General features: G+C 48.1%; 3 protein-coding genes across 6 annotated transcripts in view; all 3 read right to left on the bottom strand.

Moving 5' to 3' along the window:
* Nucleotides 1-334: 334 nt before the first annotated feature.
* Nucleotides 335-3,772, bottom strand: gpank1 (G patch domain and ankyrin repeats 1). Its single transcript, XM_080520878.1, has 4 exons — nucleotides 2,904-3,772; nucleotides 2,676-2,817; nucleotides 2,526-2,601; nucleotides 335-1,001 (listed from the first exon to the last, which is right to left on the bottom strand). Exons 1-4 carry the CDS (start codon nucleotides 3,294-3,296, stop codon nucleotides 569-571), a joined length of 1,044 nt encoding a protein of 347 aa, XP_080377004.1. The 5' UTR covers nucleotides 3,297-3,772; the 3' UTR covers nucleotides 335-568.
* Nucleotides 3,773-4,744: 972 nt separating this feature from the next.
* LOC308149138 (uncharacterized protein) lies at nucleotides 4,745-10,390 on the bottom strand. The gene is made up of 2 exons (XM_080520808.1): nucleotides 10,198-10,390; nucleotides 4,745-8,838 (listed from the first exon to the last, which is right to left on the bottom strand). Exon 2 carries the CDS (start codon nucleotides 8,694-8,696, stop codon nucleotides 5,622-5,624), a length of 3,075 nt encoding a protein of 1,024 aa, XP_080376934.1. The 5' UTR covers nucleotides 8,697-8,838; nucleotides 10,198-10,390; the 3' UTR covers nucleotides 4,745-5,621.
* A 4,206-nt stretch (nucleotides 10,391-14,596) lies between these two features.
* Nucleotides 14,597-15,254, bottom strand: part of LOC308128664 (protein sidekick-1-like) — a gene marked incomplete at its 5' end in the record, with an annotated part of 285,540 nt that continues 284,882 nt past the window's right edge. For all 4 annotated transcript variants that reach the window (XM_080494304.1, XM_080494305.1, XM_080494306.1 and 1 more), the window contains one exon: nucleotides 14,597-14,982. In XM_080494304.1, the coding sequence (XP_080350430.1) occupies nucleotides 14,674-14,982 (309 nt within the window). In that variant the 3' untranslated portion in view covers nucleotides 14,597-14,673. The remainder of the gene's footprint in view (nucleotides 14,983-15,254) is intronic.

Here is a 15,254-nt window from a genome sequence, read left to right as displayed (position 1 = left end):
GTGAAGTAAATGTTTTTTTTCTCTCCCTGTGGCTCAGATTTTACCGTTTGGCGACCCGGTGTGACGTCCCTGCACTGAACACACTGGGGTCATTAAAAGAAAAACAGCCTAATTTCTATGTCAATAATGTGTTTGTCTGAAAAGAAGATCGATGCAGCATAAAGAGTTCTTGGGATTTTATGAGACAATGTGCTTCATTAAAGTAATAACGTTGTGAAATTATAAACTGTAACGTTGATCATTTCCTGAACTGAGTTCAAGAGTCGTTTAAAAAAAAAATAGTGTTTATAAGAGCAATAACTCGACAAATCGATTCTTGGTTCCTTTTGGACAGATTTAGTGGGTGGAAAGTGAAATCACTGTCTATCTATACAGAGGCTTATCACAGAATCTTCATTTGGTTGTGACATTGGTTGTTGTTGTATAAGAGGCACGTCTCATTCACTCATCAGTTCTGAGGTAGAGTTCATGTAATTTACAAACACCAACAGAGTTTCATCAGTTAACGTGGTTTTTTGCATTTGGTGAGTTTCAGTTAAATATGAAAAAAAGCCCCTGTAAGTCAGCGTCATAGATAAAAGGAATTGCGGAAATCTCTTTCCCAGCTATTATCCCTCTGCTCTTTTCTTCGACTCTCCTCCTTCCTCTGTCCTCGATCCTCTTTTGTCCTGGAAGGCTGTTTCACAGCGTCACAGTCTCTGGCTTGGAAGTGAGTGACTTTGGCTCTTTTCGTCCGTCCATAGCCCAGACCTGTCTGGTCTCTCTTCAGGACAGTGGGCACCGGCTGTTTGGCCCCTTCTCCCTCGGGCCCCAGCCCCGCCCCGGGCGTCCAGCCCGAACGCACCATCATCCTGTAGCTGTTGCTCGAGGGGGGGAGGCAGTAGTATGGGCTGGGCGGGGGTCGGCGGAGGCTGAACTGATGCAGGGTGGAGGAGAGATGCGACGTCGGGCTGCCGCTGTACTCGCTACGGCAGACGTCACACCGCTGACGCTGGAGGGCGCTGAGAATGACGTAAAGAGGGGAAATATTGAAGGAAAAACATGAGTTTCACTGCCCGAAAAACACAAATTCTCCGTTTTGATTCCCATTAGAAGGAGTGGACAAAATACCACTTTTTACTGCCTCGCGGTCACAGAGCCACTTTAGCCCAGCTGTGAGTGAAAGCAGGATACACCCTGGACATGTGACCAGCCTGTCAGAGGATGAATACTGAGAGACAGACAACTATGTACACGCGCCTATTTTCGCCACCAACTAGCCTCAAAGTGCATGTTTTTCTGGACCTGTGAGAGGAAATGGGATCACCAGAAGACCAACACTTGCAAGGAGCAACATGCAAACTCCCTACAGTAAGACCAAGACTCCAACTGGAATTCATCTCACTGAGCAGACCTGAAGTAATCAATGTGCTTGGTCAAGTGAAAGTCTGATCTCAATTGTGGATTTTTGATCACCATGAGGTCTCTCCCACAAGAGTCAAAACAAGAGCACATTTAATTAAAAAGAGAAATGTGAACACATGTTGGTGTAACATCTGCCTCTTGATAAGGGATCATGCTCCTTCTGAGTTTCTTTCTTTTTCACTTTTCTTGAGGAACTTTAATGGCAGAACAATCAGGTAATCTAGAACCACATACCTTTGCCAACGCCACATATATTTGCGGAACCGAGTTAACATCGCGAGCATGACAGCCGTTAGCTCATATCGATGCTAACTAAGTTGGTCAGGTAGCAACATCACTGTGTGAGACTTGAAACGGCTCAGCGACCAGGTTAGAGAGAAGCAGCAAGGCTTTCTGGGAGATGTATTTAGTGCTTTTATCACTAGAAAATCCCAGAAGAAATTGAGTGTGATGAGATGAAAGGAGATAAAAGGGACTTCTTTGGCAGTTTTAGTTGGATTTATTCGGAAACGGTTTGCTGTTAACATCCCAAAATCTAATCACTTGTTCATTGGAAGGTGAAAAATCATTCATGAAAAGTTCCTGCATTTTGGGTTAGTAGTTTTTGCAAACTCAAGTTGGTAACATACACACATATACTTATAAAGATTGATCGATTGATGCAAACCAAAACATAAATAAATGCAGACGAAAACAGAACCGGCCAACTTTGTTAAGGTAAAAAAAGTTTATACATACTGTGTGTAAACAAACTATAAAAAGGGTTGTCTGTGACATTATAGTAATGATGGTATGAACACAGAGGATGCTGCATTTCTGATGTGAGGTGAGTCGGTTGCTGATAAAGATTTGTTGACACGATTTGCAGGAGTACAGAAAGTGCCTCTGTATTTTAATTTGAAGAACCGCTCTGTAATCAATTCCACTCCGTCAGAGATGTACCAGCCAGCCAGTCTGCATGATGCTTGCCATCACTCGCGGTTCCTCCTCTGGTGTTCTGCGTTCATCACAAACTCTGATGGAAGCCTTTCAATTTCTTTGTCTCCGATTGAGGAGTTTAAACAGAGTACTAATGGCTGTCATTGAACTTTGACAAAGAAAGCAACCCAAACTGTACTAACCTGCTATCAGACGGCTTCTTCCTTTGTGAGCTTCTTCCATAGTTCAACAACTCCTCCAACACTTCACTCTGGCCCGCTGCAGGAAAAGAATGGAACCGTGAACAAACAAACAGATATAATAACGACGGCCAATCAGTTGGAGGGGTATACCTTCTTGAGCCAGGTCTCTGGCATCTCTGCCTTGTGTATCAACCACTCCCACCCAGGCGGCTCCTTGCTGCAGCAGCAGCCTCACTGCAGGCCTCTGCCCCGACCAGCTGGCACACATCACTGCAGTCCAGAAGAAACTGTCCTGTCAGGGAAAACGTGACCCCGTCAAGCAAAACAGGAGACATTCTGGAACTAAAAAGCACTGACTTATTTATTTTTAAATAATACCTGGAAGTTGATGTCGACCCCTTTAGCGAGGAGGTCTTTCAGGCCTGGGATGTCTCCCTCCTGGGCACAGCGCAGCAGCCTGAGCCCCAGCAGCATGGAGGACCTCTGGGAGCTGCCTTCACTCCCACCGGCCCGTCCTCCTCTGCGGGGGTCAGGGTCAGTCCGACTCTGCTGCACCTCCACAGTTCTGTCTCTCCTCCTCGCTCTCCGGCTGGATACTCGGTTTCTCCGTCTGACATCGCGATCTTTCTCGCCATCTTTCACCAGGTTTTCGTAGAAGAGCCTGGCCTCTGGTCCACTCAGGGGGGTGCTGGCTGTTTCAGAGCCACATGGCCTGGATTCAAGGCTAAAAACATCCTGGCCACTAGCGGGGGTAAAGCCAAATGCAGCCATCCGGATAGTTTAAGTGACACAGAAGGGGGATTTTAATATGATTTCATCCCAAATAAGTTCCGAGAGATCTGTGACGGTCACTGTGACAACACATGGACGTCGGTGGCGTTTGTTTACCGTTTACTTCACATCGTCGCTGCTATCACGAACCCCAGCACATTATCACTCCAAATTCCTTCTAACAGCAGTCCACACATAATGAGGTTAATAGCAACACGGTGGAAGAAAACACCGGATAATCAACTTTAAAGACCTAAACTAGCGAGCTAAGAACGGAGCAGTCTCGTTACGTTAGCTTGATGAGCGGCGGATTAATTTCCAGCACTCGATGATTCACTTCTTTCTACTTAGTTGACATGACGCGTTTCGTTTCAGTAAATCCGGAGGCAGACGGGAAAGAAGCTGGCGTCTAATATTTGTACGTTAAATAGAAATAAACGACTGCTAATTGTTAGCTTCAAGCTCACGGTGCTGTGTTGTGGTTCCTGTGAAAGCATGCGCATGCGCAGTGCCACGTAAGTACCACCTGAGGGCTGCCACCTGGCGGCCCGGAGGCTCCATCGCGCTCATAGAACGTCACAGTTTTTGTTTATGTTTTTCAGAGGTTAATAAGAGTGACGTTCCACACAGCAGTAATTCCAGATAGAAATTTCTGTGTGTGTGTATATATATATATCTATGGTTGAGTGAAGGCAATAAATACCAGTACTGTATATACAGTATTCCACCACTCATGTTGATAGAAGTTGCTCCTCTGCTCCCTCACGTGGCTTGTATTCATGAATCACTTCCCAAACGTTTTCCTGCCTGAGGAAAACATTTCTACAGTTCTAAACCGAGGCGACACACCCCGTCCACACCCTGTACGATTACAAAAGAAAGTTAATGGAACCTCATACCATACTGCATGTCAAATACAGCGACTGTTCCATTGTGTAACAATGAGCTCCTTATCCTCAGAGACAGAGGATAAATAGTTTGTCTCGAGGCGTTCGGTGGACTGGCACTGCTTCCGCTTGCAGTTTCAAATATTCATTCGAACCACAAAAGATGCATTCAGCTCCAAATTTGTCCATTGCTTATAATTAAGTCACATTCCATGTGACTCTCTTAGCACACCTTTTTTTTTTTTTTTTATATATATATATATATACATATTAATCTCTCCCTTGAGCCCAACACACCGCCAATGTTTCTCCCGCTACGGACTTTGTAAGCTTCTTTAAATATTTTCTTTCACATATATTTTCAAATAAATTACCCTCTTTTAAAATAAATGCAAAAAATAAAATAGTTTTGCCAGTGTTCTGGATATGCTTCCAGATTAACCAATGAATTGATAAACAGGTGCACATCTACCGCCACTGACAGCTGATTGGCTCCTCATTCTACATGTTCCCGACACATCTACTTGTATAGTGAATACGTGTTTTATTTTTTCATGGCACTTTTCTAAACATTACAAAAAAAATGCTTCCGTACAGAGACGCCTCAACAGAAGGATGATGAAAAAGCAGATAGGAAACTGTCTTGACAACAGGGAGGTGGGATAAAATTGAAAAGAGCTGAAATCTGCTCTTTTCTGTCCATTTGTAACAGCACGTTGTTGCAGGAATCTCGACCACGAAGAGGCTGAAGCTGCTCACAAGTGTGACAGTTTGTCACCAGAATGCTTCACGGGGACACACCGGGCACAGACGCCAGCGGGACGAAGCAGTCATGCAGTAAGAAACAGGCGGCGAGGACAAGAAACCGGAGACGGCAACAAGTTATTTCGACAAAGAGACATTATTTTGCAAGTAATGCGCTTCTGGTTTCATGATTTGGCCTGTGAATCAAATCCACTCCGCTCCAGTATAACGCACCTTGTAACACAGAATATAATTCTATTGTGGAGCTTCAGGCCCCAAAATCAATCAAACTGCCTTTCAATTCTAATATTCTGCTCAGCATTTGTAAAATTACAAATCTTTGTTGCTGCAGCTGCACGAGACATACGATTTGTGCTGCGGTTTAATTGTCCCTCATTCAGACAAGTGCTCATTGTTTTTGTTTTTTTTAATCATACGCAGTTTTTTTTAACTGACCTACAAGGGCTTTGGACGTAAAGTCAACATGTCTTCAAGCGCAGTACTAACGGTAAAACCTGAAATACGTTTTCATGTGCATCGTTATAAAAAGGTCAATCGCTTATTTTGGCCTGAAAACAAACCCAATCGTTTCACTCGTCATTTGTGCCTGCTGGGATTGGTGAATCTGAACGTAAACCCGGGTCTTCATAAGTGTGATCTCAGAAAAAAAAACCATGTGAAACCAGTGTAACAATCAACCGATCTTCTCTTGGTCGGGTGTGACCTGGTGGTGTTTACTGACGTGTCTGTTCCTGTCGCCGGTCTGAGTGAACGTCTGTCCGCAGTGTGGACAGGAGTACGGCCTCTCCCCCGTGTGGATCCTCATGTGGACGTTCAGTTTGTCTTTGCTGATGAAGCGCTTGCTGCAGCAGGTGCACACGTGCGGCTTGTCCCCGGTGTGGTAGCGCTGGTGCATCTTCAGCTCCGTCATGCGGCCGTAAGTCCGGCCGCACTCGGGACACCCGTAGCTGGGCGGCGCCTCCATGTGCTGCCTGCTGTGCAGGCGCAGGCCGCTGGTGGACCTGAAGCTCTTGCTGCACTGCGGGCACTGGAAGGGCTTCTCGCCGGTGTGGATGTGGACGTGCAGCTTGAGGCTGGCGGCGGACGGGAAGCCGTTGCCGCACACGGCGCAGAGGTGCGGCCTCTCGCCCGTGTGGATGGTCAAGTGCTTCTCCAGCTTGTTCTTGTTGAGGAACGTCCGGCCGCAGACGGGGCACGTCACCGGCTGCTCGCCCTCGTGCGAGGCCATGTGCGCCGTCAGCTCCACCAGGGCGGGGAAGGCGCTGTCGCAGCGCGTGCAGGAGTACGGCCTCTCCTTCTTGAACTTCCTGTGCCTGAGGCAGTGCTGCTCGAGCTCCTCCTTCGACTGGAAGGTCTCTATGCAGCAGCTGCACTGGTGCGGCCTCTCTTCCGTGTGAGTGCGCAGGTGGTACTTCAGAGCGGTCAGCTGCAGGAAGACGCCGTCGCAGTGCGGACACCGGGACTCCCGCCTGCCGTGGACCATCACGTGCCTCTTGTAGTGGGACAGCTTGAGGAAGCGCTTGTCGCACAGCGAACAGTAATACTGCTCGTTCTGGTGGCCCTGCTCGTGCTTCTTCAGCGCGTACTCCACCTTGAACTTCCTCTCGCAGATGCTGCAGCTGTACGACTTCTGGTGAACCTCCATGTGCGCCTGCAGCTCCTGGAGGTTGCCGAAGTCTTCGTTGCATTTCGAGCACGTTCCCTTGTTTTCCTTGACGTGGATCTCCAGGTGCTTGTTGAGGTCTTCGGGAAAGGCGAAGTTCCTGTGGCAATCGGGGCACGTGTAACACTCGCCATTACTCGCTTTGCGATGGGTCACTATGTGTCTTTTCAGGTGGTACATTCGACCGAACACCTTCCCGCAATCGCCACAAACGAGGCTCCGGGGGCTCGACTCCACCTTCTTGTGGACTTTCAGATGACTTACGAGGGCAGACTTCTCCTTGAATTGTTTGTCACACGCCAGGCACGTGAGGCCTTCGACGGTATGAGTCCTCCTGTGGGTCTTCAGCTCCAGCCAGCTGCCGAAGCCTTCCCCGCACTTGGAGCAGATGTACTGGCCGAGGCCGTGCTGCTTCCTGACGTGCCGGGTCATGTGGTACGACTGGCTGAAGGTCAGCGCGCAGACCGGGCAGCTGAAGGGTTTCTCCTTCGTGTGCTTCCTCATGTGTCTGGCCAGTTTGTTTGGTCCTCTGAAGCGCCTGCCGACACAGATGGGACAAAAATGACCTTTCTGAGCCTTCGAGGCTCCCTTTCCTTTCTTTTTGCCTCCGTCCACGGGCTCATCTCCGGAGTCGTTCTTTGACGACGCGGCATCGTCTTCCACCTCTTTACCCTCCAGGTCACTAGTGTCGGAGCTTGCCGCCTCACCTGCATCTGAGTTTTCTTCACTTTTCACATTAGTTTTCTCACTTAACTGAACGTCGGGCTCCAGTGTCTGGCCGCGCTGGGTCTTGCTGTGCAGCGCAACGTGACAGGAGAACACGTCTCTGTTGGTGAACTTCTTATGACAGTGTGGACACAGCAGAACCTGCGACTTGTGCGTCAACTTGTGAGTCTGCAGATCCGCCGAACTCTCGAAGCTCTCCCCGCAGGCGGTGCAGACGTGCTCCCTCGTCTCGTGCTGCTTCTTCAGGTGCCGAGCCATGTGGTAGGACTGGCTGAAGGTCAGAGCGCAGATGGGACAGCTGTATGGCTTCTCCTTCGTGTGTGTCCTCATGTGCCTGGCCAGCTTGTTTGCGTCTCTGAAGCGCCTGTCCATGCAGACTGGACATCGGGGGCCTCCGTGTTTCGCTGAGGTGGGGGAAAAGTCGTCGTCGTCGTCGTCTTCATTGTCAACAATGGCATCGTCGTCGTCGTCTTCATTGTCCTCTTTCACAGTCAGTGATGACGATGAAGCTCCAGCATTCTCCTCAGCTGGACGCCGAGTCTCGCCAGCCTCGCGCTCCTCATCCCCACTGCGAGGTTCCACATCACCACGATAGTAGTTGTTAGCTCTGCGTCGAAGTCGTCTTATTGGGGCTTTGGTCAAGCGTGCGTTTGTTTTGGGCTTCTCCTCCCCGCGCCGAGGCCTCCCCCGCCGTCTTTTCACGGGAGGCTCCAGCTCCTCCCCAATGTCCACACTGATCTCGTGAATCTCAAACAGCCGGGACTGACTTAAATCAGCCTCCACCTCTTTGCCGATGTCCAAAGCCGTGCTCAACGTCAGGGCCTCCCTCCCCTCCAGCAGCAACCGTTTTCGGAGCTGCGGGTAGTTCGTTTTGCTGATCAGCTGATCAACAATGAGTTTTTCCTGGAGGTTTCCATGGCAACACGGCCTCAGCAGTTCAACTAACGCACAGACAAACTCTTCCACCGACTCTTCGGGCATCTGTGCCCGTTGGTGGAACTTCAGGCGGTGCGTTTGAGCGGCGTGATCCGAGTTGAAGAACACCGTCAGCACAGCGACGGCCGCGGCATACGTGGTCTCCTCCTCGATCAGCGTTGTGAAGATACGCCCCCCCTCTGGGCCGAGGCAGTTTTGCAAGAGTTTACATTTGCTGGACTCGACCAGTTCTTTTTCATCAAGTGCTCTCATGTAGTTTTCGAAGGCCTTGAGCCATCGAGGCCACGGCATGGTCGGGACGCCGGCGGCAGGCAAGAAAGGTGGCGGCGGGGAGAGGATGGTCAGCACGGGCTCGGGAAGATGCTCCAAGCAGAGGTCCTGTTTCATCACCTCCTGATCAACATCTACAGCCACTTCACTCATCGTTGGCTTTACTTCTGACTTTCCAGAATAATTTACCTTGTGATTGTTCTGTCATTTAATAATTTAATTACAATTTAACACAGCATGTCCGTCTCCCTTGCCTTTATCCTGGGTCTTGATGTTTTTTGTGTGAAGGGTCCATCTAGGAAAAAAACAATGACACTGTTATGAAGGCTCTGTTTACACTCTTCAAGAGATATATTAAATCAGATGTTCTTTCAAAGTGCAGGAGTATTCAACTCAAGTGTCTGTGTACTGATGTAAAACACTTTCAATTTCCTTGTTACTGACATGTGCTGCATATATAAAGTTGCCTTTCTTTGCGAATCATTATGAAAGTTAAAAATAAAAAAATCTCTTGGACTGCACCAAAATTCTCTCACTACTCAGTTGTGAATAAAATGAGCAATCCAAAGCAACACAAAAATGACAAATCAATATTTGCTGGCAACTCTGAACCTTCAAATAACATTCCTATTTTGCACAGTTTTTTTCTTTTCTGTGCTGTAAAGTTTATGAAATTAGTCCATATTAAACACTCATCTCTATGTAGTGGAGGCCAAACTGATGCTGAAGCACAGATTCATGCAGCCTCGGCGTGATGAACATAGAAGTGTTCAGTGACACAGAGAGGAGAATGTCAGTCATTGTCACAGAAAGCAACATGCCAGTATAAGTGCATGGCAAGATGGTTTGACCCATTTGGGTGCAGGAAGGAATGAAGCTCATTGGTTTCTTTTTCGGGCCTAAATATTGTACGCCTATATGTTGCTTAAATGTTTTCCCAAACACAAAAATAAACAGGTTATTGTATATTTACAATCAAATCTGAATCAGAATCATAAAACAAGTTATCACTTTTTCAGCTGCACGTTCACAATGTTTTGTGTTGAATGCTCATGTCGTCGTTTTATGAAACAAATATTCATATTTGTTGAAAAAGAAAGAAGTGGAATGATTTTTTTCATGTCCTGAAAAGATCAAAGATTTTAAGAATTCGTGCATCAGGGGGTTTAAACTTAAAAAGGGTTTAAAATTTGGAGTACAGTCAGGTGTGACAAACACTTTAGTTTAGTGTTTGTCACACCTCTGTTGTGATCCAGTGAGTGACGTCTATGGCTCATCCTGCAGAACATTACATGCTCCCTAGTCTTAAAGTTGATGGGCATTTTATTATTTTAATGTTAACCTACTGCCTACGTACGCTTCCGGTCACGAGTAACATATTTAGTTTACATGTGGAAGCAACAAAATAACAATTGAAGACCTTGCAGCTGGAGGAAGCCGGTCACCAGTTAACAGGGAAACCAGTTAACCCGAAACACCGGTAGGGTGTCACAGCTCCGGCTGCAACAACAACAACAAAAACGTTCCAGAGCAGAATGAGAGGGAATTAACGAGGAGTCGGGGCATTTAACAAGGAGTGATGGGCGTAAACGAGGAGTGTGGAGATCGCCAGGGAAGTGGGGCATCAACAAGGAGGGAGGAGACGAAAACTCACCAAAACAAACCGCCTGTCAAGTCCCCACCGAGCGGCCCCAGCGAGACGGTAGACGGGGCCTCGGCTCCGAGCTGCCGCAGGCAGCGTGTCCGCATGCGGCCCCTCCACTAAATCACTCCCCACAGAGGGATATCACACTGTGAAGGTGGTCTCCAAAACGCAGAGTGAAGGCGCAAACGCGTCCGCCATGTCTGCCGCCCTTCTTCCGGACACCGCAACAACAGACGCTCGTCGGGCTTATCGCGCCGTCTCATGTGCTTCGCGCCCCCTGCAGGACCGGAGGCGCAATGCAGGCCACTCATAAACCCCCAGCACTCAATTCTATCACCTATAATGTAACGCATATAGCTTACACACTGTCATTTACCACTATCGCATTTTTTTCTTTTAGCCTCTTCTTGTTTTTCTTTTTTTCATGTGCCCTGAGAGATAGGTACGCCTCATTTTTTGCGGTGTGTTGATGCAGGGTACTAGTGGGCGCCCCATGAGGAAAATTCCCGGCGTGTCATTGCCATGTGTCCAGGGGTTTCAAGTTGTGTCGCTGATATCTGCCGTCTGTCCGGGGGCCCCCTACCGGAAACGTGCCAGTGACAATTCGGAAAGGGCCCCGTTCGGGGGATTTTTAAAAGTCTGCCAATATTTAAACAAATATGCAATTACTTACAACATATACTTATGTTTTTTTTTCTTCTTTTCTTTAATGTCACACTGCTATAATAAAGCAACCAGTGGATCCACACGCTGCACAAGGTGCCTTTTTTTTACACTGACCACCTGCCATACAAAATGTCTGTACAACTGAATCTTATATTTTTGTCCCATATTTGTAATTAGACTCGATTCTGCCTCGTATTCACAGCGTGGAAACCAGCGAGGGGAGGACAGGCAAAACTTCACACAAATGCCAGTGTTTGAACCTGGGCCGTCTCGCTGTGAGGTCACGGTGCTGACGACTGTTCCATCTTGCCCAATAAGGTGTGTTTTTCTGTCAATGTGCATTTTTGTGTTAAGAAATGCACCATCATTAAAAACCCTCAAAATCTTGTCATGTGTCCCCTTTTGGGATTGGAAAAATATAAATAATCTGCAGTAATTACACAAATCAGACTAATCTGTACGTACCGTTTTATTTATGAACAAAGCAGCAGGCTGAAAACAGTTGCGAGAATATTTGAATAACACTGCAAACATATGGTGTGAATTCACAGTGAATTAAAAATCTGACAGAGGGATAATGTGATCATGATCGTCTCTGTGATTTCAGCTCTTAAAGCTTTCTTTCTGGACCCTGCAATGTTTGACTTTACATTAAAATGCCGTAATGAGCCAATAACATCAGTCAACAAATGGTTTTACTCTGGTTGTGGCGCTGCATTGAAGGTAAATGAAAACGAATGCAATGACTCGATTCCAATTTTCATAAACCCTTACTTTTAATCACAACAGGACACAAATCATCAGATGTTGAAACCGAGACTTTTAGTGAATCATCTCATGGAGAAAATGGGCTAATTTTGAATTTGCTGGCAGCCACACATCTAGAAAAAAGGACGGGGGGGGGGGGGGGGGGGAATGGGCTCAAATCAAATGAAAAAAAAACAACCCCCCCCCCCCAAACAAATCTCTAAGCTTCTGAGTTAATTAAACAACATGATTGGGTGTAAACGGAGAGGCACTGTCTCTCAGATGCTCAGAAGTCACTAATTATTAGAAATGTCCTTCAGGGTAAAATTGTGAAGAGTCTGACTCAATCTGCAGTGTCTCATCTAATCTAATGATACAGAGAGTCGGGAGAAGTCTTTGTGTGTCAGGGACAAGGCCAAAAAGATCAAAACATGATGCTCAGAATCCCAAGGCGTTTAGCGGACTCTGCATTAAGAACAGATATGAATCTGCACAGTTTGACCAGTGCATGGAGGGAAACCACTGTCTGTGAACATCACTGGCAACGAAATCAACACCCATCAAAGCTGTAACAAGCAAAGAAGCATAATTGAACAAAATCCAGAAACGGCACTGTTGTTTACGGGCAAAACGTTTATCTTCAAAGGTCTGAGGCAAGGAGGAAAAGGGATTCAATGAGAGGAACCAGTAATCTGCACCTCTGACGATGTGGAGAAGGACGGTAAGATATGAGCGTCTGAGCAGAGGGACACCTGCAGCCTTCGCTTTTTTAATCAAAGCATCATCCAGTAGAAACCTGTTGGCACAGCAGGAATCCTGCCGCAACAACATTTTCTCCCAAAAACCGCTCCCCTCATTTCCAGATGTCTCCACATCCAGATGCTACAGACTGGCAAACATGTCCCAAGTTTTTAAAGATGTGTTTACAAAACATCAAATTCAAACACCTAAATATCCTCCATCAAAGAGAAATCTCAAGATTTGGTTGTTTCTCTTCAATTGGGAATAAACTGCGACTTACAAACCAGTGCATTCTGAATCCATTTAAATCCAGCATATTGTCCCGGCGTTGTGTTGGACTGAGTGCATTAAGACTCCCGTGTTTGCTCCCGGCCTTTGCAGCACTTGCTGGAGCCTGAACTTAAGTAGTCTGTCTTCTTGCGGCACCACACGGAGATTGCAGGGTGTAATAAATGCACTCTGTCACTGCTAAGTGAACTCTTACATCAGAGTTTAATAATTCATCCTCCTGCCGGCAGCGGGGCTCCTCCAGCGTTATTTTGGAGGCGTGCGCTCGCAGGCCGGCGAGCGCCCTGGCTTCACGCCACACGCCCTCTGCGTCGTTCACAGCAACACACCACGCGGACGCGCCGTTAAACAATGACCGTTTATTCACACACTGGCATGAGGCTGAAAACAAGCGTGACAGAGTGAGGCGGGGGGGCGGGGGGGGGGGGGGGGGGCTGCGGGGCCGGCCGGGTGCGCGAGGAGGAAGCCTTAAATTATAAATGAGTGAAAAACTTACAGGTGATTTATTTATTTATTCTTTGTCGCAACTCCTACAAGAAGTGTGTGAGCTCGGCCGGCGGGGCTTCAGTGATTCAAAGTTCAATCCCACTCGGTTTGAAGGTGTGTGACCCCCCCCGGGTGACCGCCCTCCCCCTGGGTGACCGCCCTCCCCCGATGCTCCTCGCTGAGCGACGCCTTCCTTCTGACGCTCCGTCACACAAACATTGGCCGAACTACATACAGCAGCACACAAGTAAAAAGGGTTTCCCTGTACAAAATCCATCTGAAAAATACAAACACACACACACACACACACACACCCACACACACACACACACACACACACACACACACACACACACACACACACACACACACACACACACACACACACACACACACACACACACACACACACACACACACACACACACACACACACACACACACGATGGCACACTTTGCTTAGCGGTGGATGACACAGACGGATGAACAGGCTTCAACGCGTGTGATTGTGTGCACACGTCGCTCTCGCACTTAAAACAAAAAGAAGAATTAGAAGAAGAAGAAGAAAAAAAAAGGACAATTAAAAAGTTTAAAAAGGAGGAAGATGACATGTTGTGGGGATTTTGGCTCAGTGCAAGCAGTATGGCTTGGGAAGGCTGCGGGATGAGGAGGACTGACAAACGGGCAGGAGACGGTAAAAACAACCCCCCCAAAAAACAAAACCAAAAAAACCCAACACAGTTTTCAGATTTTTTTTTTTTTTTTCTTCCCCCCCCTTTTCCCGCGTGGCTCTCAGAAACCAGACCAGACTTGCTGAGACGCCCTGCCCACGCTCTCCATCCGTCCTCTTCCAGTTCAAAAGAAAAAAAAAAAATTGTGATTATTGATTGTTATTTTTGTTCCTGCTCCTCCGTGTGGTGACTCTCCGAGAGCCGACGGCTCCACAGTCGTGTCCACGAGCCAGTCTGTCAACAAAAGAGCCGCCTTTTTAGTAACTCTCCTCAACCTTGAAGTTCCTGTCTCCCAGTGGGAGACACAGAAATGGTGCATCACAGAGACTGTGTGTGTGTGTGTGTGTGTGTGTGTGTGTGTGTGTAATTGTGCACTTATGTGTAAAATGGAGAGAACAGAGGACAAGCTTTGTGCAGCGATTCCAGGGTCCGTCAGCTCCACATTGAACCGACACAACGCTCTCGTCGGAGAGTCTCTGGAATACGTGTGATTATCTAGCGGCGTGCCGCTGTGTGTGTGTGTGTGTGTGTGTGTGTGTGTGTGTGTGTGTGTGTGTGTGTAGGACTGTGTGTGAGCACAGTGACACAGAGGCGTAACAGAGTAAAAGAGTGGTGCACACTTGTCGACTCGGCGGGGGGGGGGGGTCTTTGTGAACGAGGGGGGAGAAGTCGAGAGACAAGTGTGAGTTGAGTTCTTTGGGGGCATTAAGGGCTGGTTCATCTCCTCCGAAGCTGCCCCCCCCCCCCCCCCCCTTCACTTCCTTATGTGTGTGTGTGTGTGTGTGTGTGTGTGTGTGTGACTTTGTGCAGATTTGGTTCTCTTGAGTCAGACGAAGGAGGAGAACCCCGTCACGGGGGTGCGTGACCCCGGCGGCGGGTTGGTGTTGGGGTTGACGTGCGTGTGCGCCGGCTGCCCCGTGGGCGTGTACGCGCCGCCCGTGCTGTGCTGCGTCACCACGGTCTGGTAGTACGGCTCCGCGTCGGCGGTGGCGCACTCCTCGTAGCCGAAGTTGGCGCCGACGCCTTTGAGGCCCTTGGGCTGTCGCTTCCAGGAGTTGTAGTAGGTGGGGTCGCTCATGTAGTGGTTGACGAAGGAGTGCTTCGGCTGCTCGTCCTCGTAGTCGCTGTCCGTCAGCTGGAGGCCAAAACAAACACCGGCGGTGAGACGGACGGGAATGAACGAGGCTTTTGCAGTGAACACGCGGCGGCGGGACAAAACAAACGGAATACAATGTGACGCTCAGCTGCTCACTGCTGGAACTGGTTTTTTTTAATTCCATTTTCCATGTTTCCACCTTGTGCTTTCAGATTTCAAAATCAGCTGTGAGTTGCTGAGCGAATGAACAAAACTGTAGAATCAGTGGTTTCACAGGTAATGGGTGGAGGAGAGTCATTATAACTACATTC

Source organism: Blennius ocellaris, assembly GCF_963422515.1.
Source record: "Blennius ocellaris genome assembly, chromosome: 3".
NCBI classification, from domain to species: Eukaryota; Metazoa; Chordata; class Actinopteri; order Blenniiformes; family Blenniidae; genus Blennius; species Blennius ocellaris.
This window is presented reverse-complemented; position numbering and strand designations above follow the sequence as displayed.

What these genes read in the sequence shown, in the direction of transcription:
- gpank1 (XM_080520878.1), bottom strand. Translation starts at nt 3,296, where the DNA reads ATGGCTGCATTTGGCTTTACCCCCGCTAGTGGCCAGGATGTTTTTAGC. An exon ending in CAGAGACCTGGCTCAAGAAG is followed by an intron (nt 2,602 to 2,675) that starts GTATACCCCTCC and finishes CTTTTCCTGCAG; the next exon opens with CGGGCCAGAGTGAAGTGTTG. An exon ending in AAGAAGCCGTCTGATAGCAG is followed by an intron (nt 1,002 to 2,525) that starts GTTAGTACAGTT and finishes CGTCATTCTCAG; the next exon opens with CGCCCTCCAGCGTCAGCGGT.
- LOC308149138 (XM_080520808.1), bottom strand. Translation starts at nt 8,696, where the DNA reads ATGAGTGAAGTGGCTGTAGATGTTGATCAGGAGGTGATGAAACAGGAC.